A 23642-nucleotide genomic window follows, 5' to 3' on the forward strand; every position below is an offset into this window, starting at 1 on the left:
AGGAACAGCACAGCATTGTTGCCACACCATTACAGGAAGCCGTATTAGGCTAACTTTACTGTCAAGCTGAATGGCTATTTGTGGGACTTAGCAGGGATACTAGGAGAAAATGTTAAGCACAGATGCATTCATAGGTAAGTGTGCAAAGGGAAGATATAGTTCTATTTTAAAAGTAAACTATGACAATTTATTATTTTATTTAGTAAGTAGATTGTTAATATAAAAACAAAAAATATATAAAAAAAATGAAAGGATATTTTTACCATATAAAAATAAAAATAAGTGTGCATTTTTTGCAGGTAAAAAATGTGCATTTACTTTTTCTTTTCTTTTTTTTAGGGGGGGGGGGGGGGGGGGGGGGGCGGAAAGCATTGTACCAGCAATTAACATGAGCCCTGCCATGTCGGGGCCATGCAAGTCTCCTGCAGACTGTCAGTCTGAGCTGTCTGCCCCTACATCATATGAGCAGGCAGTTTCACACTGACAGGAAGAATCAATGAACTACCACAACGCTCAACAGAACCGTGGTAGTTCATTGAGAACTACAAGCCGACAGCCACAAGAAATGTCAGTACTTGTAGTTAATTCATTTATAGATCTCTGGGAATGAATGACTTTCAAAAGGTTACAGCTGGTACAGGGAAACTCTCCCTGTACTGCCATCACACAGAGAGCTCAGATGGCTGAGCCACTGCATGCTACATGTTCCACCCTAAAAAAAATGGGTGGAACATGTAACATGTTCCCAAAGCTGAACTTATCCTTTAAACTCTGTAAGTACATTTTATTTGCTCATGGGACGGCAATGTTAACCCTATTTAGTGCTAGGAGCAATACCTTATTAATCTTTAATTACTTGAGCTTGTACCGGTATACCCCTTATGGACCAGATAAATATTTACATTTCAGCTATGGGCCTATTGATTTGGTGATAACTTTTTGTCATTATATAGGTAATATATATAGATTCTCTTCAAAAGTGAGTACACCCCTCACATTTTTGTAAATATTTTATTATATATTTTCATGTGACAACACTAAAGAAATTACACTTTGCTACAGTGTAAAGTAGTGAGTGTACAGCTTGTATAACAGTGTAAATTTGCTGTCCCCTCAAAATAACTCAACACACAACCATTATTGTCTACACTGCTGGCAACAAAAATGAGTACACCCCTAAGTGAAAATGTGCAAATTGGGCCCAAAGTGTCAATATTTTGTGTGGCCACTATTATTTTCCAGCACTGCCTTAACCCTCTTGGGCATGGAGTTCACCAGAGTTTCACAGTTTGCCACTGGAGTCCTCTTCGACTCCTCTATGACGACATCATGGAGCTGGTGGATGTTACAGACCTTGTGCTCCTCCACCTTCCATTTTGAGGATACCCCACAGATGCTCAATAGGGTTTAGATCTGGAGACCTGCTTGGCCAGTCCATTACCTTTACCCTCAGCTTCTTTAGCAAGGCAGTGGTCATCTTGGAGGTGTGTTTGGGGTCGTTATCATGTTGGAATACTGCCCTGTGTCCCAGTCTCTGAAGGGAGGGGATCATGCTCTACTTCAGTATGTCGCAGTGACAGTACATGTTGGTATTCATGGTTCCCTGAATGAACTGTAGCTCTCCAGCATCAGCAGTACTTATGCAGCCCCAGACCATGACATTCCCACCACCATGCTTCACTGTTGGCAAGACACTCTTGTCTTTTTGTACTCCTCACCTTGTTGCCACCACACATGCTGGATACCATCTAAACCAAATAAGTTTATCTTGGTCTCATCAGACCATATGACACATTCCAGTAATCCATAGCCTTAGTCTGCTTGTCTTCAGCAACCTGTTTGCGGGCTTTCTTGTGCATCATCTTTACAGGAGGGTTCCTTCTGGGATGAGAGCCATGCGGACAAATTTCATCCAGTGTGCGGCATATGGTCTGAGCACTGACAGGCTGATCCCCATACCTTCAACCTCTGCAGCAACACTGGCAGCACTTATACGTCTATTTCCCAAAGACAACATGTGGATATGATGGTGAGCACATGCACTCAGCTTCTTTGGTCGACCATGGTGAGGCCTGTTCTGAGTGGAACCTATCCTGTTAAACCACTGTATGGTCTTGGCCACCATGCTTCAGCTCAGTTTCAGGGTCTTGGCAATGTTCTAATAGCCTAGGCCATCTTTATGTAGAGCAACAATTTTTTTTTTCAGATCCTTGCCATGAGGTGTCATGTTGAACTTCCAGTGACCAGTATGAGAGAGTGAGAGCAATAACGCCAAATTTAACACACCTGCTCTCCATTCACACCTGAGACCTTGTAACACTAACGAGTCACTTGACACCTGGGAGGGAAAATGGCTAATTGGGCCCAATTTGGACATTTTCACTTTAAGGGTGTTCTCACTTTTGTTGCCAGCGGTTTAGACATTAATGGCTGTGTGTTTTGATTTGTTTTGAGGGGACATCATATTTACACTGTTATACAAGCTGTACACTCACTACTTTACATTGTTGCAAAGTGTCATTTCTTCAGTGTTGTCACATGAAAAGATATAATAAAATATTTACAAAAATGTGAGGGGTGTACTTTTGTGAGATACTGTATATATAGATAGATATCTATCCATATAGATTGATATCTCTATCTATCTATCTATCTATCTATCTATCTATCTATCTATCTATCTATCTATCTATCTATCTATCTATCTATCTTTATATCTATATATGTGTTTTTGGGTGTAAAAAAGTCTTTATCTTGAAAAGTGCTGGATCGTGTTATACATTACACCGCAACGTCGACTGCAATGTGTAACATGCTCCAAAAGGTAAACTTATGCCGCGTACACACGACCAGACTTTCCAGCAGACTAGGTCTGACAGAATCAGTCCTTTGGACAATCCGATCATGTGTGGATTAATCAGATTAAAAAAATCAGATGGACCTAGAAATAGAACATGTTTCAAATCTGTCCGACAGACTCAATTCCTATCGGGAAAACCATTCGTCTGTATGCTGGTCCGATGGAACAAATACAACGCAAGGGAAGCTATTGGCTACTGGCTATTGAACTTCCTTTTTTAGTTGCATCTTGCGTGATCACGTTCAAAATGAATGGACTTTTGAATGGACTTGGTCCATTCATGTGTGGCCAAGTCCGTCCGTTTGGAAATCCGTCGGAACTCCACTGAAAAGTCTATTGGGAAGACTGTCGGACCTAGTCTGCCGGAAAGTCCAGTCGTGTGTACGCGGCATTAGCCTTTAAAGTCATAGTAAACCTGGAGTTAGGCTTTAAAGGTTAAGTTCACCTTTTGCACCATGTTACATGTTACAACTGTTTTTAGAGTGTAACATGTAACATGGTGCAACTTTGTAGTCTTAAGCTGGAGGAAGTGTTTGTGGGAGACTGTCATTGCACCACCGATTGCAGGTACAATTCTTTCTAGACTCCTGTAAAAAAAAATCTAAAAAAAAATCATGAATGTACATTTTTTCTGCTAAAAATATGTGCATTCATTATTATTTTTTTAAGAACTTAGACTTTAAATTTTGATGCATAATTCATCCAACAGTATCTATCCCACCTCAATAAAAATTAAAGCCAGCATGGCATGATTAAAAAGTTGTACTTACTGATATACTGCTCCTGAAAGTTCATCTATGTAGCTCCCTGCAAAATAAAATAAAGTTGCATATATTTTAAGTAAATATCTGCTTCCATAGAAAGTGAAATCTACAATTTTTAAAGTGTAGAAGTGAGGTGCAAAAAACAAAATGTTACATGCTAACTATACTTATCTTGTCTCCGGGGAATTTTCATATTCATGTGCCTAAAGTCATACATCAATGTCATTTCAGACATTCTGCCTGGTTGTTTTAGTAATAAAGGATCACTTCCTCTGTTGGGCAATGTGCAACCATGTGCCCATGGGTTCATTTCTCACCAGGGTCACTATCTCCTTGGGGTTTATATGTTCTTCACTATGTTGGTGGCTTCTAGGTTCCACAGTTTTCCCAACTAAAATACTGGAAAATTAGTTGGCTTCCACCTGTAGACTGTCCCTGGTATAACTTTATGCTGACCAGAAGGATATTAATGTGTACATTTCTCTGGGGACAGGTACTGAATAGAGCGGTAAACTGTAAAGAGCTGCATTGTTTTTGGTGCTAGATGAATTAAATAAAATAAATGATGGAATTCTAATCAGAACTACTCCTCCAATACATCCCTGCAGATGAAGATATGGAAGTGATGTTGTGGTTGAAACCACTGGAATGTGTTGAAAATGCTGGCAATTTTATTTGGAGATCACTTTATTAGTTGCTTGTATTTTACAGTGGATGCAGGACAAGTACCATGCTCATACATAACTTTGTTTTACTCTTTTTGTGTAGTGCTCTTTTAAAGAGGAAGTAAACCCTGATGGGATTTACTTCCTATTTGTTTCCCTGCATAGGTAAAGCATAATGGGCTACGATGCATCGCATCGTAGCCCATTATGTGTCACTTACCTGACACAGGAGCCAGCAATGTCACCACTGTCCCTCTTCTACGAAGCGTCCATCTTCCTTCCGGGTATCGTGGCTCCGGCGCTGTGATTGGCCGGAGCCGTGATGACATCACTCACGCATGCGCATGGGAGCCGCCACTAACAGCATGATCGCTGTTAGTAGCGGCACACTCAGTGCGCCTGCGTGCCAATGACGTCACTCCCATGCATTTGCGTGGGAGCCGCCACTAACAGCATGATCGCCGTTAGCAGTGGCATGCTCAGTGTGCCTGTGCGCATGCGCCGGAGACAACGGTGCCTGTCTTTTGCAAGTATATCCTAAACCGTGTAGGTTTAGGATATATTTCTTGCACCTACAGGTATGCCTTAATCTGTAAGGGTTTACAACCACTTTAACCACTTGACCACTGGGCACTTAAACACCCTTAATAACCAGACCAATTTTCATCTTTCGATGCTCTCACATTTTGAATGACAATTACTCCGTCATGCAACACTGTATCCATATGAAATTGCTGTCCTATTTTTTCACACAAATAGAGCTTTCTTTTGGTGGTATTTAATCACCGCTGGGTTTTTTATTTTTTGTGCTATAAAAGAAAAAAGACAGAAAATTCTGTAAAAAAAAAAAGATTTTTTCTTCGTTTCTGTTATAAAATTTAGCAGATTAGTAATTTTTCTTCATAAATTTTGGCCAAAATTTATACGACTACATATCTTTGGTAAAAATAAGTACAAATTGGTGGATATTATTTGGTCTTTGTGAAAGTTATAGAGTCCACAAGCTATGGTGCCAATATCTGAAAATTGATCACACCTGAAGGACTGATGGCCTATTTCAATTTTCGAGACCCTAACATGCCATAAAGTACAAATACCCCCCAAATTACCCCTTTTTGGAAAGAAGACATTCCAAGGTATTTAGTAAGAAGCATTATGAGTTTTTTGAAGTTGTCATTTTTCCCACAATTCTTTGAAAATCAAGATTTTTTTTCCTTTTTTTTTCCTCACAAAATTGTCACAATATCAGTTTATTTCTCACACACAGCATATGCATACCCCAAATTACACCCCAAAACACATTCTGCTATTACTCCAGAGTATGGTGATACCACAGGTGTGAGACTTTTACACAGCGTGGCCACATACAGAGATACAACATGCAGGGAGCACCATCAGGCGTTCTGGAGCACCCAGGACAATTCTGACATTTCTCTCCTACATGTAAAAATCATAATTTATTTGCTAGAAAATTACATAGAACCCCAAAACATTATATATGTTTTTTAGCAAAGACCCTAGAGAATACAATGGTGGTCATTGCAACTTTTTATCCTGCACGGTACTTGCGCAGCAATTTTTCGAACGCGTTTTTTTTGGAAAAAAACTGTTTTGTGCTTTCAAAAAAAAAAAAACAGTAAAGTTAGCCCAATGTTTTTGCATAATGTAAAAGATAATGTAAAAGATGAAGTTACGCTGAGTAAAAATATACCTAACATGTCACTTTTCAAAATTGCACACGCTCGTGGAATGGCGCCAAAAGTCGCTACTTAAAAATCCCCATAGGCAAGTTACAGAGGAGGTCTAGGGGTAGAATTGTTGCTCTCACTCTAACGTTTGCAGTGATACCTCACATGTGTGGTTTGAACAACATTTTCATATGTTGGTGGGACTTACGTATGCGTTTGCTTCTGCATACGAGCACGTGGGGACAGGGGCGCTTTAATTTTTTTTTTTTATTGTACATTTTACTTTATTTATTTTAGTTTTACATTTTTTTCCCCAAAAATGTATTATTTGATCACTTTTATTCCTATTACAAGGAATGTAAACATCCCTTGTAATAGGAATATGGCATGACAGGTCCTCGTTACAGTGAGATATGGGGTCAATAAGATCCCGCATCTCACCTCTAGGCTGGGAAGCCTGAAATAAAAAAATAAAAAAAAGATTCTGGCTTTGATCGTATTGGCGAGTCGGTAGAAACACCAGAGGGCGGCGGGAGGGGGGTATCCCCTCTCGCCTCCTGTAAGAACGATCAAGTAGCGGAACAGCCACTATGATTGTTCTTATGGTGTAGGGAATCGCCGGCTGAAAAAGCTGATATCTGAATGATGCCTGTAGCTACACCAATCATTCAGATATCCTGCACACAAAGTCAATGACATCATATGACGGCTGGCTGGGTATTGCAGGATATCACCGACTATGGCTGGGTATTGCAGGGTATCACCGACTATGGCTGGGTATTGCAGGGTATCACCGAGTATGGCTGGGTATTGCAGGGTATCACAGAGTATGGCTGGGTATTGCAGGGTATCACCGAGTATGGCTGGGTATTGCAGAATATGACCAACTATGGCTGGGTATTGCAGGGTATCACCGAGTATGGCTGGGTATTGCAGGGTATCTCCAAGTGGACACTGCAGATGCAGCCTACAGCGCTGCTGACACTGATCTTTTCCCCCTCCGCTGTACCGATCGGTACAGAGAGGGGAGGGAGGAACCGGCGTCATAACATGACGCCGGTTTGTTTATAAGTGATCACTCCATTATTTGAGACACAATCTACAGTTGGGGAAGTTCTCACTGGTGAACTCACTGTTGGAAATAATTGCACTGGCATGGTGATCACGTTTTTAAATCATTTGCATGGATGTTATGCTGCTAAAATGGTGTAACTACCTAGTATTGTTTCATTCTCATCCGCCCAGTATTTTTGGCAAGGATGATAATAAGGAACAAGAGTCTTAAAGTTATTTGTTCCTCTGTTTCATACAGATTAGCCCCGGAGCAGAGGGAACCTTTAGAGGAGGGACTGCACTGACTGGGGGCAGCTGGTCGGTGCACAGGAAGTGGGGACAATTTGGTGTGGGTGGAAGCTGGGGAGTCGAGCACTGGGGCCCTCACTCTGGGGGCAATGGTAGGTCTGGCGGTGCATTTGGTAGCAAACGGGGTGGCTGTGGAACCCCACAGGTGAGTACAGGGGTGGGAGCAGCCCCATTGACAGTGGTAGTGCCTCGCAGGTATGGGGTTGGGGGTGGTAACCTCCCCTCCAGTGGTAGCCGGAGGTTCCAAGGTGAGTACGGAAGGGGGCCCTGCAACAGGGTTGGCGACCGGGGATGGGATTCGGCTGGCAGTTGCAGCCCACTGTGAGGTATATGTGTGCTACGAGGGACCTCTGGGCGCTCATCTGAAAGTGAAGGTGAGGGAGAAAATCTGGAAGGGCGACTATGTGGAGATTTTGTGAACAGGGGAGCGGCGAGGAAGCTGTGGTTGGGCTTTTAAAGATGGCTTCTCTAATCCCTTTGAATTGGCAGAGGCTACTCCTGTCTCGGCCAACGTATGGTCAGCATATTAACACTCTGAGGTGGTTTCCAGTAAACTGCTTGAAGAAGTAACTTTGGGTAGAATGGCGTGTCGTTCGCGGAACCGTCAGTGGGGGATTTGGTGGTATCACCATTGGGGTTGGTTAATAAGAGGGAACCAAATGGGTTTCGGCTTATTCCCCATCTTTCACACTCGAAGGTTGGGTCGGTAAATGAGGCAATTGATCCGGCTCTTTGCACCGTTTCTTATGCCTCGTTTTTATGAAGCGGTTCGGTAGGTGTAAAAATTCAGGAAGAGGGCACTGATGGCTAAGACCGAAATTGAGTCGGCCTTTCGATTACTGCTGGTGCATCCGGATAGTGCATGGTTCTTGGGATGTTGTTGGGGGGGGGGGGGGAGTTTTTTGTTGATAGATGCCTGCCAATGGGTTGAGCTATATCCTGTTTGTATTTAGAAAAGCCCGGTGAGGCAGGGGTTAACAAAACCCCATAGGCAGAGGGCTGGCATGACTGTGTGAACAGTGCATGTCAGCCCTGCATGATAGGGGGTGTGGGATTGGCAGAGGGGAGTAGGGGGTGGGTTACTCAGTGCAGGGAAGCTGATCCTGCCCCCTCCATGAGGCAACATTCAAGAAAAAAAGTTTTAGGAGGACAGCAGCATGGCAGCCATAAAGGAGCTGATTGCAAAGGTTAGAGAGGAGGCAGCCACTCGGGGGGAGGTATGGGTGCAGGAGACCCTGGGGGTTCTGCTGGGGCAGCCGGTGGGAACGTCCACGGACAGCGGGGGAGTGGGGGTGCCCACGGAGGTCACGGCCCCCATCCAGGTTTTCACCTGAACCCCCCAGGAGAGAGAGGGCTGATGCCAGCAGTCCGGGGAGGGCTCCATCGGGCCCCCCGTCGAAGAGAGCGCCAGGACTGGAAGGGGGAGACTGAGGAGCCCACCTCCAAGGAGGCTAGGATGGAGGAGCAGGCCAGAAGGGGGATCTACAGGAGCTGCTGGGCCCCATAGGAGAGCTGTAGGAGCGGATGCGCCCCCCCCCCCACCCGGCGTGGAGCACACCGGGTTAGGACCTCAGCAGGGGAGATCTCGGGCCCCAGGGCTAGCTTCACCAGGTCGGGTGAGGAGGGACCGAGACTGACGTCGGCGATTGGTGGACGATCGGACGGGGCTGAGGTGGTCCGCACCGGCCCTGCAAAGGCAACGAAAAAATCCACTGGCGGGTACGCAGCACGGCGGCAGGCCAGGCCGGCTGTTTTACCCTCGGCAGCCAGGGCCGTGTCCCCTGGTGGGCTGTCTGGAGAGGATGCGCTGATGTCCGGTCAAAGGTTGGAGGGTGAGGTGTCCGGATCGGAGAAAGAGGTTCCGAGAAGTCCAACCCCTGCTAGGGTGTCCGAGAGATCGGCTGGTGGGATTGCTCCTGTGCAGCCCGATGAGTACCCTTTAAGTTTACCTATTGGTGGGGGGGTTGTTTCGGTGGATGCCAGTGGTGCTGTGAGTGTGGGTACACAGGAGGTGGTGGAGCAGGGGGGTTTGGGGACAGGTGGGGCTGTCAGGGCGGAGAGTGGGCTGTTGGGTTTTCTGGCTGGGATCAAGGAGCTAGTGGGCAGGTTTGAGAACCAGGAGAGGGCTGCCGCTGGCCCGGCGGCGGTGTGGGTCCCTTCTGGCGGGGTGTCAGGGGGAGGCGCAAAAGGCACAGGAGCGGTGGTCGGTGCCCAAGGGGTGGTTGTCCCGGCAGTGGCTGGGCCCACGGGCAGGAGCCGCCAGTGCCCATTAAGGCATCGAGCAGGAGCGAGTCCTCTACTAGACAAGACATTGTGCGTTTGGCGGACTCTTCGAAATGCGAGGTGTATGTCTGCTTTGAAGGGCCGTTGGGGGCTCATTTGAAGCCAGAGGTACGGGAAAAAATATGGAAGGGTGAGTATGTGGAGATATTTTCACTACTACCACTGGAGAAGTTCAACCTGGACAGGGTCAAGCTGGACGATACTAAAAAAGACAACGAGGAGAAGCAGCAGTACAGACTGATACCGAGGACCTTTGCGAATTGGCTGCAGGCATTCGCCATCATGGCAAGTGTGATTGGAGAAAAGAAGCTAAGCATTGCTTGGCTCTTTTCTGTTACATGGACTCGATTGGGGAAGCTTACCGAGTGTACGGGGGAACCGCGTGGCTGAGATATGATGAACAGTTTCGCCAGCGGAGAGCGGTGCGGCCGTCGCTGAGATGGGACCACAAGGACATTAGTCTGTGGATGTGCCTGATGATGTCGGCGAGGGCACCGGGCCAGTTTTTTCAGGGGGGGCGGTGGATCTTCCGCCCCCGGACAATTGGCCAGTAGTAAGAAGGGAACGTGTTGGCAGTTCAACGAGGGATCCTGTAAGTTCGGGGGATCCTGTCGGTACAAGCACGAGTTTTCCGGCTGCGAGGGAACACACCCTTTGTCACGCTGCTTTAAACAGGGCAGGAACAGATCTGGAGATGCTGCGCAAAAGAGAGAGGACGTCAGTAATGGTGGAAAGGATGCGACCATTTCTCTGTAGGTATCCGGATAGGAAGGCAGCACGCCTATTGGAGGAGGGTTTCACGGAGGGGTTTCGGATACCGGGTAGGTTAGAGATGGTCCCGCCGATATCGCGGAACCTGAAGTTGGCCTTGCTGCATCCTGACATGGTTTCTATGAAGCTGTGTAAGGAGATAGAGTTGGGATGGATGGGAGGCCCTTTTCCGGTGGCACCTTTCCCTGATCTTGTGAGAAATTTCGGCTAATTCACCACTTGTCTTTTCCAAAAGGGGGGTCGGTCAATGATGCCATTGATCCTGAGGAGTGTACAGTTAGCTACAAGTCCTTTGATGTGGCGGTGAGTTGGGTCCGCCGATATGGGCGGGGGCGCTGATGGCGAAAACAGACATTGAGTTGGCTTTTTGGTTGCTCCCCGTCCATCCCGAAAGTTTTCGGTTGTTGGGGTGTCATTGGGACAACATGTTTTATGTTGACTGTTGCCTCCCCATGGGGTGCTCCATTTCGTGCGCGGTGTTTGAAACATTTAGCTCGTTTGTGGAATGGGTGGTGCGGGATGTCGCAGGGCTGAACTCATTTATCCATTATTTGGATGACTTTCTCTGCGTGGGTCCGCCGGATTCCAAAGTGTGCGGGGTGTTGCTGGCGACGCTGGAACACGTAGCGGAACGGTTCAGCATCCCGTTGGCGCCCGACAAGACGGAAGGGCCCAGGAAGGTCATCACCTTTCTGGGTATTGTGTTGGATTCTGAAGAGATGGAATGCAGGTTGCCGGACTACAAGCTTGTGGATCTGAAGACCGGGATTCAGGGACTACTGGACAAGCGCAAGGTGCAGCTTAAGGTTCTACAATAACTGTTGGGGAAACTCAACTTTGCTTGTAGAATTCTTCCAATGGGTAGGGTGTTTTGTCGACAACTGTCGGCGAGCACGGCGGGTGTGCGGTCACCTGTGCACTATGTGCGGCTGCTTAAAGTGCATAGGGATGATCTGCGGATTTGGCACCGTTTCCTGGAGGCCTTTAACGGAAGGGCTTTGTGGATGTCTGGACCGGTGAGTAATTTCAATATGGAATTATTCACCGATGCGGCGGGGGCATCGGGCTTCGGAGCTTTTTTCCAGGGCCCCTGGCCGAAGTCGTGGATGGATGCTGGGTTCACCAAAAATCTGGTGCTGCTGGAATTGTTTCCAGTGGTGCTGGCGGTGTAGCTCTGGGGGGCATCGTTCTGGTGATAACCTGGGGGTGGTGCAGGTGATAAACAGAGTATCTGCATCGTCCCCTCCGGTCATCAAGCTACTGCAACACCTGGTTTTACGTTGTTTGCAGCTGAATATCTTCATTTATGTGGTGCACTTGCCAGGTGTGGAGAACGTGATTGCTGATGTGTTGTCTCGCTTTCAGTGGGACAGGCTCCGGGAGTTGGCGCCGGCGACTCACGGGATGGATTAGGAAGTCGGTGAGAGAATCCACATGGAGAGCATATGGTAAGGTAAGGGAGGAATGGGGGGTTTTCGTTCAGGGTTTGGGTGAGGATCCCACGGGCCTGGTAGTTCACTGGATGGTGCTGTATTACCTATCTAGACAGATGGAGGAGGGAGCCTCAGGGGCTGCAGTGAGCAGGAAAATGACAGGTTTGGCATTTCTGTTCAAAAGGCAGGGGCTTCCGGATTTTACCAAGGATTTTTGGGTGCGCCAGGCGATAAAAGTCTACACGAAGTCGGTTGGGCAGAAGGATGCTAGGGGACCTGTGTCTTTTGCGATCCTGGGGGGCATTCTGGAACAGTTGGTGGGGGTTTGCTCCTCGACCTACGAGCTGGGTTTATTCAGGGCGGCTTTTCTGTTTTTTGGGGTGTTTAGAATTGGGGAATTGGTTAGCCCATCTAAGAAAGTCCAAGGGGGCATTGGGTTCAAGGATGTCCAGTGCGCTGCAGACGGGGTTTCTGTTCAGCTGCGGAGATCAAAAACGGATCAAGCAGGCAGGGGTAAGATGGTGTATGTCTACCCCTTGCCGGGATCGGCTTTATAACCAGTGGTGGCGGTTAGGGGTTTTTTGGATCACAGACCAGGGTTTACAGGTTCTTTATTACTGCATGAGGATGGGTCCCCGCTGTCCAAATTTCAGTTTGTCTCTGTTTTCCGGAAGTGTTTACGGGGTATGGGTTTGGAGGACAAAGGTTTCTCTTTTCATTCATTCAGGATAGGGGCAGCGACTGAAGTGGTTAGGTCCGGTTTGGACGAGAAAGCAGTAAAACGCATTGGGCGGTGGGAATCCAGGAGGTTTAGACTGTATGTCCGCCCTCACCTGTTGTGATGGCAGTTTGTTTTTTGGGGGCTCAGGATCTGTTGAGTTGGGGTTCAAGTTGTTTTGGATGGTCATGGTGGCATGTTTGTCTTTCTTTTATTCCAGATGCGGTGCAGTGCCTGATCTGGATTTTGGGCCATTCATATGTTTGCTGGGGGGCCAGAAGGGCAGATGTCTGGCCTAACGGGTGGCAGCTGGGATTTTCCAACCGAGAAGCCTGTGATCGTTGTTTGGGGTTTCCGGGTATGTTATGGAGCAGAATTGTATCGGAGGTTCACCGCTTTGCACGGCGGGACAGGCCTCCAGATGTTTTGATTTTACATGTGGGGGGCAACGACTTAGTAGTCAGGTCCATGTTGGATATTACACGGGACATGAAGTTCGACATACTGCGGCTGCGTATGTCTTATCCGGACACTATCATCGTGTGGTCCGACATGGTGGCTCATCAGTCTTGGAGGATGGCCAGGTCGGTGGAGGGTGTGAACAGGGCCAGACGCAAAATAAACATGGGTATCAGCAGGTTTGTGATACAGCATGGAGGTTTGGGGATCAGACATCTGGAGTTAAAATTTGAAACTTGGCGGTACTGGAAAAAGGATGGAGTGCACCTTAATAATGTGGGGACTGACCTGTGGGCACTGGGGATCCAGGATGGAGCGCAGCGAGCGTTGCGTGTGCCATCCTGCCCAGTGCCATCCTCCCCAGAGCCACCTGCCCCAGTGCCACCTGTCAGTGCTATCTGTTCCCAGTGCCACCTGTTAGTGCTATCTGTCCCCAGTGCCACCTGTGATCAGTGCCATTTGTCCCCAGTGTCATAGTTACATAGTTACATAGTTAGTCAGGTTGAAAAAAGACACAAGTCCATCCAGTTCAACCTAATAACAAATTTAAAAAAAAAAAAAATCGTACAATCCAAATACTCAATTTTATGCCCACAATTGATCCAGAGGAAGGTGAAAAAAAAACCCAGCAGAGCATGCTCCAATTTGCTACAGCAGGGGAAAAAAAATTCCTTCCTGATCCCCCAAGAGGCGATCGGATTTTCCCTGGATCAACTTTACCTATGTTAGTACCTAGTTATATTATGTACAATCAGGAAAGTATCCAGGCCTTTCTTAAAGTAATCTACTGAGCTGGCCAGAACCACCTCTGGCGGGAGTCTATTCCACATTTTCACAGCTCTAACTGTGAAGAAACCTTTCCGTACTTGAAGATGAAATCTCTTTTCCTCTAGACGTAAACAGTGTCCCCGTGTCCTCTGGGTTGACCGTACAGAGAACAACTCAACACCAAGTTCGCTATATGGACCCCTAATATATTTGAACATGTTGATCATATCCCCCCTTATTCTCCTCTTCTCAAGAGTGAATACATTTAGTTCCTCTAATCTCTCCTCATAGCTGAGCTCCTCCATGCCTCTTATCAGTTTGGTTGCCCTTCTCTGCACTTTCTCCAGTTCCCCGATATCCTTTTTGAGAACTGGTGCCCAAAACTGAACTGCATATTCCAGGTGAGGTCTTACTAATGATTTGAACAGGGGCAAAATTATATCTCTCACTCTGGAGTCCATACCTCTCTTAATACAAGGAAGGACTTTGCTCGCTTTGGAAACAGCAGCTTGGCATTGCATGTGGTTATTGAGCTTATGGTCTACCAAAACCCCCAGATCCTTCTCCACTATGGATTCCCCCAGTTGTACTCCCCCTAGCATGTATGGTGCATGCATATTCTTAGCCCCCAAGTGCATAACTTTACATTTATCAACATTAAACCTCATCTGCCACATAGTCGCCCAATTAGACAGTGTATTGAGGTCGGCTTGTAAATTGGAGACATCCTGTAAGGACGTTATTCCACTGCATATCTTGGTGTCATCTGCAAAGACAGAAATGTTACTTTTGATCCCAGACTCAATATAATTTATAAAGATGTTAAAAAGTAAGGGTCACAGCACTGAACCTTGGGGTACACCACTGATAACCTTAGACCATTCAGAGTAAGAATCATTAACCACTACTCTCTGAATTCTGTCTTTTAGCCAATTTTCTATCCATTTACAAACTGATATTTCCAAACCTGTAGACTTTACCTTACACATGAGCCGTGTGTGGGGAACTGTATCGAATGCTTTTGCAAAATCCAAGTATACCACGTTCACCGCCACCCCTCTGTCCAAGGTTTTACTTACCTCCTCATAAAAAGAAATCAGATTTGTCTGACAACTTCTGTCTTTCATGAATCCATGTTGTCTGTTGCTTAAAGTGTTTTAGTTTAGCAAGAACTCATCGATGTGGTCTTTTATTAAACACTCCCGTATCTTCCCAGCTATAGAAGTTAAGCTAACAGGTCTATAGTTACTTGGTAAAGACTTTGATCCATTTTTAAATATAGGCACCACGTTCGCCCTGCGCCAATCCAGTGGGACTATTCCCGTCATTAATGAGTCCCTAAAAATTAGATACAATGGCTCTGAAATTACAGAGCTCAATTCTTTTAGGATCTGTGGGGGGATGCCAGGGGCCAGGTGCTTTATCCACCTTTATTCTGTCTAAATATTTCTGGACCATATCACTTTTGAGCCATTGTGGATCATTTGGGGCTGTGTCACTATCACCCCCATTATGGACATGTGCTCCCCCATGCTCTTTTGTGTACACAGAGCTGAAGAAAGTGTTTAATAAATTAGCCTTCTCTTGGTCCCCAGTCACCAACTCTAGATTATTTTGTAAAGGGCCTACATGCTCAGACTTGACCTTTTTACTATTAATATATTTGAAGAATTGTTTGGGGTTTGTCCTACTATCTTTTGCAATCTGTCGTTCGTTTTGAATTTTTGCATCCTTGATTTCCTTTTTACATATTCTGTTAAATTCTTTGTAACATTTAAATGACACTAGTGATCCTTCATTTTTATATTTTTTAAAAGCTCTTCTCTTAAAGTTTATAGCTTTTTTAACTTTGGCCGTGAGCCACATAGGTTTTGTTTTTAGCCTTAAACGTATTGCCCATGGGAATATACTTTGCAGTGAGGTCCCAAACAGTCTTTTTGAAGAATTCCCATTTCTGTTCTGTGGAGGGCAACATGACGGGGGGCCCGGTCAGTAGACTGCATCAATAAAACAAGGATAAAGGTCAACATGGCAGTGGCTAAGTTTGTGGTCAGGAATGGAGGGTTGGTGGCCCAGCATCTGGATTTGGAAGGGGACAATGGCATGTATTTGAGGGGAGATGGGGTTCACATGTCAGCGGTGGGCATAGATATGTGGTTCCTGGGGCTCCGGGAAGGTCTCCAGCAGGCCTTGCGGCTATGGCGGGTCACCCACGCGTAAGGGATAACTGGTGGGTGTCTGTGGCAGGGGTCTCTGTTTCCTGAAGGTCGGAACGATGTAGGAGGAGCCTGAGAGGGCTATTTAATCCTCCTCCTCTATCAGGGCCAGTGTTGTCGGCATTTCTGGGTTACGCCGACGCTGCTGGGTCCTTGCTGAGCGAAAATCGTCTGTTACAGTGGGGTGGGGGGTGTGAGGAACTACGGGAGATACAGTCCGCCCGCCAACCAACCACCCACCTTCTCATCACTCTGATCCCCGCCTGCTTCTCCCAGTGTTTCCACCAGGGGGGGTGGTGTTTGACATGCCTGCCAGCTCCTTTCTCCTGAGCTGATCTGGCTCCACGTGGGGCCCACCCGACCGCTTTCTCCCAGAGTATCTGCTGCCGGGGGAGAGAATCGGCCGCCCACCAGCTTCTTTCTCCTGGGCTGATCTGGCTCCACGTGGGGGCAGCCCGCACGCTTTCTCCTGGTGTTCCCGACAGGGGGTGAATTGGCCGCCCGCCAGCTCCTTTCATCTGGGCTGTCTGGCTCCCTGTTCCCACGAGGCGGTGGGGGGGTGATTCGGCTGCCAGTGTTGTCTGTCCACGCACCACCTTTGCTGGGCTCAAACTCGCATGGTTGGGGGACCGCCACCCATGTTTCCCTTTCATCCCTGTGTTTCCTGCCAGCGCTGGGGGGCCGCCCACTTGTCCCGGTGCTCATGCGGGGGGGTCCGTTTGTCCACCCTACGCCCACCCACTTGCCATTCACCTACCAGTTCACCTCCCTCTAACCCACGCCATGCACCATGGAGGGGACGCCCGCACGCTTCCCGGTTCTCATGGGGGGGGGGGCGCTCGCCTGCCTACTCACCTCCCGGTACTTACATGGGGGGGATCCCCGCATGCCTCCTGGGCACCCACCTTTTTAGTCAGTCACAAGTGATTCATCATGGCGTATCGGTCCCGGAATTTCTGTCATATCGTTTCAACTCCAGGTTTCTGTCTCAGCGTTTTTTCTGTCATAGCGTTCTGTCCAGCATTTTTCATCATAGCTTTTGGTTCAGCATTTCTGTCATTGCGTTCAGTCCAGCATTTTCTGTCATAATGTTCGGTCCAGCATTTCTGTCATTGCGTTCTGTCCAGCATTTTTCTTTCATAGCATTCGGTCCAGCATTTTCTGTCATAGTGCTCTGTCCAACATTCCTGTCATAGTGTTCTGTCATGCATTTCGGTCATAGTGTTCTGTCCAGCATTTTTCTGTCATAGCTTTCGGTCCAGCATTTTCCGTCATAGCGTTCAGTCCAGCATTTTCCGTCATAGCGTTCAGTCCAGCATTTTCTGTCATAGCGTTCTGTCCAGCATTTTGGTCATAGGGTTCTGTCCAGCATTTTTTCTGTCATAGCCTTCTGTCCCGAATTTCTATCATAGTTAGGGATATTTGAACGGTTCGCCCGGCGGTCAGTTCGTGGCGAATTTTGCGTGTTTGCGATTTGCCAAACCGGTGGACTATTGCTGCTGTTTGCCCGGCGGACATATGTGTTTACAGTGTGAAAGAAATTTGACCAATGATAACACATCCATCATGGGGTACAGGAAAGCCAATTGAGACATTTCAGCACATGGACAATTGGACATTCCCCGTACCTTATAAATAGACCTGATCTGGCGGTCATTTTACATTCTGTCTTATGTCAGTGTAGGGACAGGATGCTGTGTGGAGCAGGGAGAGACTGTAGTGACACAAATCACTAGCTATTAGCTCCACAAAAGTCCTTTTAAGCACTGGTATAGGTGTAGTACAGTATATAGGATTCAGTGCACTGCTGTGCTGGTGATTGCAGCTGTCTTTTGTCAGCTGTATAGTGCAGGGACAGTCAGTTTAATCACTAGCTAGCTATTACTACTAGGTCCACAAAGGTCCTTAATAAAGGGTAGATACAGGTGTACACTGCGCTGGAGGCACACAACACCCACTAACTCCTGCAGATGGCTCTACTTGAGAACAACAGCAATAAAGGGTAGATACAGGTTGTGACGGGAGGGCACATGGAACCCAGAATCCCTTGAAAAGGTTGGGAAACCCATGTTTCAGCTCCCCATACAACTCTTATGTCTAAGTGAGTGAGAAAATATATCTTGGATTACTTAAAATGTAAGTAAGTAATATTTATCCACAGTATCTCCCAGGATATATGTAAAAACTATTCTTAGGTTGTTAATTCTGAACAATACACAATCCTTGAAAGAGCTGATTATATTGACGTCCGGAGACGGACTGTCTGGTCACTCAGGCTGCCTTAAGTGCTGTGTTAATTAACATGTTAATTATGTAATTGTATTTTAAGTTGTTGCTATAGGGGAGGGGGGAGTATCCATGAGCAGCCCTACCTCATTATCCAACCCCTTGTGTTAAAAGTGTACAAAAAAGCTGCATTCTGTTCAATAAAGCATTCAAGATTCTACAAGCTATTTTCGGCTAGACTTGTATTCAGTGCAGCTATGAGGATATATCTCTCTGATAGTCAGATTGGAGGAAGCGGGATATACTGACGGAAGCACTCAATCAGAGTGTGGGATCGGATCCGTCACATTGGTGGCAAGCAGTGGGTTGCTGCTTGCAGTCTGGGACATCCAAACCTCCACCTGGATCCAAGATCAGGATAGCAGACTTAGGTCACCCCAGCGGAGATATGGACCTGGCATCAGAGTTCCCGGGACTGCTGCGGATTGTCCTTTCAGCATACACCGGGACTGTGTCTGAGGATGAATACCTGGAGCTCAGGCAGCAGATTCGGATGGAGCTCTGGATTGGAGCCCTCCAGCTATCTGGTATAAAACAGGGCAAGTGCTTTGCAACCCAAGAGCAACGGGCCAGTGACCAACGGGCATTGCAGATGGCATTCCTGGAAGAGCGGCCCCAGGAGCAATGGGTGACTAATTTGGACAGTCTGGTTCAGCAGGAGATAGAGCTGGACAATCATTATTGGGCTCTGCAATGGCACACAGAGCATGGATATTTAGGGGAGACAACAGAATGCTCTCCGGAGGGATATGACTTTGGAGGCCCTGGATTGCTGTGGGAGAGCCTTACAGACCGTCTTGTGTTTGGCAATGAAGGGGAACCTACTCTTGAGGACCTGCGAGAATATAGAGCGGCTATGCTTGGTCTACAGGGGTCTGACAGTAGTCTGAAGTGCTGACAGCAGGGCAGAGTTCTGCTATCTTCTGCCCAGCACCAACAGTGGCTTTGGCTTTCTTGAGAGAAGAGATAGTCGGCCTTTCTACCACAACACTGACAGGGATGTGTGATTTTCTGCCAGCAGCATCTATGGAGTTTAGGGATGAGCTTCAAGTTAGAGTCAAACTCACGTTCGACTCGAACATTGCCTGTTCGCCTGTTCAGCGAACAGTGAACAATTTGAGCTGTTTGCTGCAAATTCGAAAAGCCGGAACACCCTGTACAAGTCTATGGGAGAAATCTAAAGTGCTAATTTTAAAGGCTAATATGCAAGTTACTGTCCTAAAAAGTGTTTGGGGACCTGGGTCCTGCCCCAGGGGACATGGATCAATGCAAAAAAAAGTTTTAAAAACTGAAGTTTTTTTCAGGAGCAGTGATTTTAATAATGCTTAAAGTGAAACAATAAAAGTGTAATATTTCTTTAAATTTCGTACCTGGGGGGTGTCTATAGTATGCCTGTGAAAGGGCGCATGCTTCCCATGCTTAGAAATGTCCCTGCACAAAGTGTAATTTCGCAAGGAAAAAAAGTCTTTTAAAATCACTTTGAATTGTCGGCTCCCGTAATACAGAGAACACTCAACGAGTATTCTCTGTATTATGGAGCCGACAATTCATTCATTGAAAAAAAAAAAAAAGTGTGGGGTTCCCCTAAATTCAATTACCAGGCCCTTCAGGTCTGGTATGGATATTAAGGGGAACCCCGTGTCAAATTAAAAAAATAAAATTGAAAAAATCCATACCAGACCCTTTATCTGAGCACGCAACCTGGCAGGCCGCAGGAAAAGAGGGGGGATGAGAGAGCACCCCCCCTCCTGAACCATACCAGGCCACATGCCCTCAACATTGGGAGGATGCTTTGGGGGTCTGTGACCCCTCAAAGCACCATGCCCCCATGTTGATGGGGACAAGGGCCTCTTCCCCACAACCGTGGCCGGTGGTTGTGGGGGTCTGCGGGTGGGGGGCTTATCAGAATCTGGAAGCCCCCTTTAACAAAGGGACCCCCAGATCCCGGCCCCCCCCGTTTGAAATGGTAAGGGGGTACAAAAGTACCCCTACCATTTCACAAAGAAAGTGTAAAAAATGGTTAAATAAGACAAACACAATTTTGAAAAATTATTTTATTAAAAATAAAAAAAACATTCCAGCGGTGCTAATCCACTCTTGCTAATCCAATCTCTCCGGGGTCCAGCGATGGCTGATCTGATCCAGCGACGGGTGATTTTCAGTCCAGCGCAGTCCATCCATCCATCTTCTGTCTCCACTGAGGAAACACTTTGGGGATCCCAGCGCTGTCCCAGCCCAATCCCTGTGACAAAAGTCTCTAGAGAAGTGCAATATGTATGTGGAAGAAGGTATATAACATCCCGCTTCAATCTGTCATTTTTGGGGGCCACTGGTCTATCACACCAGTTATAATACTTTTATTTTGATTGTGTTTGTCACTCTTTGTAGTATCGCTGCAGAACCACTCAGCAGTCACAATGCTGCACAGTGGAAATGCACTATACTATGCTTTCTATAAGTGCAAGTATTTTATATGTGTATTACACACCTATATATTGCACACCAAATAGTACACCTATACCAGTCCTTAAAGGGACCTTTGCGGACCTAGTAGCTAGTGATCTGCAGACTGTCCCTCAGTCCCCACACTGATAAAAGACTGCTGCAGAATAGGGCAGCAGTCAGCAGCAGTGCACCACAACCCTATATATTGTACACTTATACCAGTCCTTAAAAGGACCTTTGTGGCCCTAGTAGTTAGTGATTTGCAGACTGTCCCTCGGTCCCTACACTGATAAAAGACAGCTGCAGAAACGAGCAGTAATCTGCAGCACAGCAATGCACAAGTACACTATATATTGTACACCTATACCAGTCCTTAAAAGGACCTTTGTGGACCTAATAGTAATAGCTAGCTAGTTATTAAACTGACTGTCCCTGCTGCACACAGCATCCTGTCCCTACACTGACAAAAGACAGCTGCAATCACCAGCACCGCAGTGCACTGAACCCTATATACTGTACTACACCTATACCAGTCCTTAAAAGGACTTTTGTGGACCTAATAGCTAGCGATTTGTGTCACTACAGTCTGTCCCTGCTCCAAACAGCAACCTCTCCCTACACTGACATAAGACAGAATGTAAAATGGCCGCCAGATCAGGTCTATTTATAAGGTAGGGGGTATGTCCAATTGTCCATGTGCTGAAATGTCTCAATTGGCTGTCCTGTACCCCATGATAGATGTGTCATCATGGGTCAAAGTTCTTTCACACTTTAAACACATATGTCCACCAGGCGAACAGCGGCAATAGTCCGCCGGTTTGGCGAATCGCGAACACGCAAAAGTCACTGCGAACCGACCGCCGGGCGAACAGTTCGGCCATCCCTAATGGGTAGGCCAGGGATTGGGGGGGGCATGTCACTGAGCTATTTCACTGGTGTCCGTTTGAAGTATTTCAATCTTCTCAGCTATCATTTGCAGGGGTTCCTCGGACCAAGCAGTTCATTCTCATGTCTGGGTTGTCTCGGGTATCAGGCTCAATCCAATCTTTCAGGGGATGTTCATTTGGATTTGGGGTAGTTTCGCAGGTTCTATAGGAGGTTTCTTCTCATCACTCAGGAGTCAGGAGTCGTGGGTTTCTCTTGTCACAGCGGATACTTACCGGATACTTACTGTGGCCATCTGGGAGCACGCTATCATACGTGTTGGCTCATTACCTTGTGTCTTTTTTGCCCTCTTTTCAGGCATACTTACCAGCTAGGTCAAGGCACACCTCAGGCCTTGGTTTTTAGGAATATCACATTTCCCGCTTGAAGACTCTGACTACAAGTGTAAAGGTCGGCCGGAGGCCAGCCTGTATTTGTAGCAGGAGCCTGAGAGGGCTATTTAATCCTGCTCCTCTGTCAGGGCCAGTGTTGTCTGCATTTCTGGGTTCCCACCCACCCATTCCCCCAGCCTTTCATACATACTCATAGTATTTTGACTATCGGTCATCGAGCTGAAGGTGCAAGAAGGAGGTATGCATTTGTCCCTATGCTGAATGGATCACGGCTAGGGGCCAGGATGCTGTGATGGTGGTCAGCCGATGAGATAGTGGGGCCTTCTTTCTGGATCCTCAGACATAAAAAATTATTTTGGGTTAAAAAATGTATGTTGCTTATAATATATATTTAATATTTATTTATTTGTGTATATATATATATATATATATATATATATATATATATATATATGTTAATAAAAGTTTTTTTTGATACAGTTCTGGTTCAGATTTAATAAAGGGGCCTTTATTGGCTATTTAATCCAGAAGGTGTCATGTGTTTAATTAGATTTAGTATGTTAAGTTATTATTATTTAATGAGGGTGTTTTTTTTGTATGGTTATTTAGCTGGGCACCGAGCAGCTCAGCACTATACCAGTCATGAATTCACTCCACTGGGAAGGGCAGAAGAACCCAACATTTCAGCAGCTCATGGGAGAGTCAGTGCTAGATTAATTTCAGGCTTTAGATATTATGCTTGATTGTTTCTGGCAACTGTGTTTTGGCACTAGAGATTTCAGATAGGTAAGTTTTGGTTCATCACATCCCAGAAAGATATAGCTAATTACTGACCCTAAACCTCACCACAATCCTTAAAAAGGAATTCCGGCCTAAACCTAACTATTCTTAAAAATGCCCCTTCCAGTGGCGTAACTAGAACCTTGAGGGCCCCGATGCAAGAAACCATGAAGGGCCCCCCTGAACCCCAACCAGGGCCCTTCCCTCCGAGTCTGGCGGTGGAACTCCAGGGTATGGTCACAGGTATGACCTTTGTGAGCCCTGTAGTTCCACCACTGGTATCAGTAGTTTTTTTTATTAGTTTTTTTTATTTTTAGGTGCCCCATTGGGCCTTGGCAGGATGGGGTCTCCGTCCCCAGAAGAGATGAGGTCCTTTTCTCCAGGGCAGATGAAGTTACCCAGTTGAAGTCCATTCGAGACGTAACGCGTAGGAAATCGGAAGTGACGTTCGTATCTTTTATCGATCCGTCTAGTTGTGTGTGCCTGTTTATTCGCTCCTGTTTGTGAGTAGATATAGTTTGTTTTACAAATAAATTGTTCTTTTTAAAACTACTACACAATGGAGGATATCTTTTACTTGTCATTTTGAGCATTGTTGGTCGGCTAAAACTACAAGGAAGAGTGGCACTGTCAGAAGTCCCAGTCACAGCTCATCTGATCCCCTGGAATTTCCCCTGCAAATTTACTTTCTCGCTGTAACCTTACAGCTGTGAGGTAATTATTTAGGATTATACACATTAACACGTGATACCGTTTGGAGGAGAGCTACCTTGGCACATTTGCACTTTATGTTTGGTTGTGAAATCACATTTTAGATCTGCACGGTTGGACTGTGTATGGGACACTATCGAGATTCACCATTTGTCG

At 46.5% G+C, this 23642-nt stretch overlaps 1 protein-coding gene across 4 annotated transcripts in view; it reads right to left on the bottom strand.

Moving 5' to 3' along the window:
• LOC143933920 (uncharacterized) overlaps positions 1-23642 on the bottom strand; it is a 325420-nt gene that overhangs the window by 109587 nt on the left and 192191 nt on the right. For all 4 annotated transcript variants that reach the window (XM_077457074.1, XM_077457077.1, XM_077457076.1 and 1 more), the window contains exon 5: positions 3631-3667. In XM_077457074.1, the coding sequence (XP_077313200.1) occupies positions 3631-3667 (37 nt within the window). The remainder of the gene's footprint in view (positions 1-3630; positions 3668-23642) is intronic.

This window comes from Lithobates pipiens, unplaced genomic scaffold (assembly GCF_037356315.1).
Source record: "Lithobates pipiens isolate NorthernLeopardFrog02 unplaced genomic scaffold, aLitPip1_a1.2 Scaffold_27, whole genome shotgun sequence".
NCBI classification, from domain to species: Eukaryota; Metazoa; Chordata; class Amphibia; order Anura; family Ranidae; genus Lithobates; species Lithobates pipiens.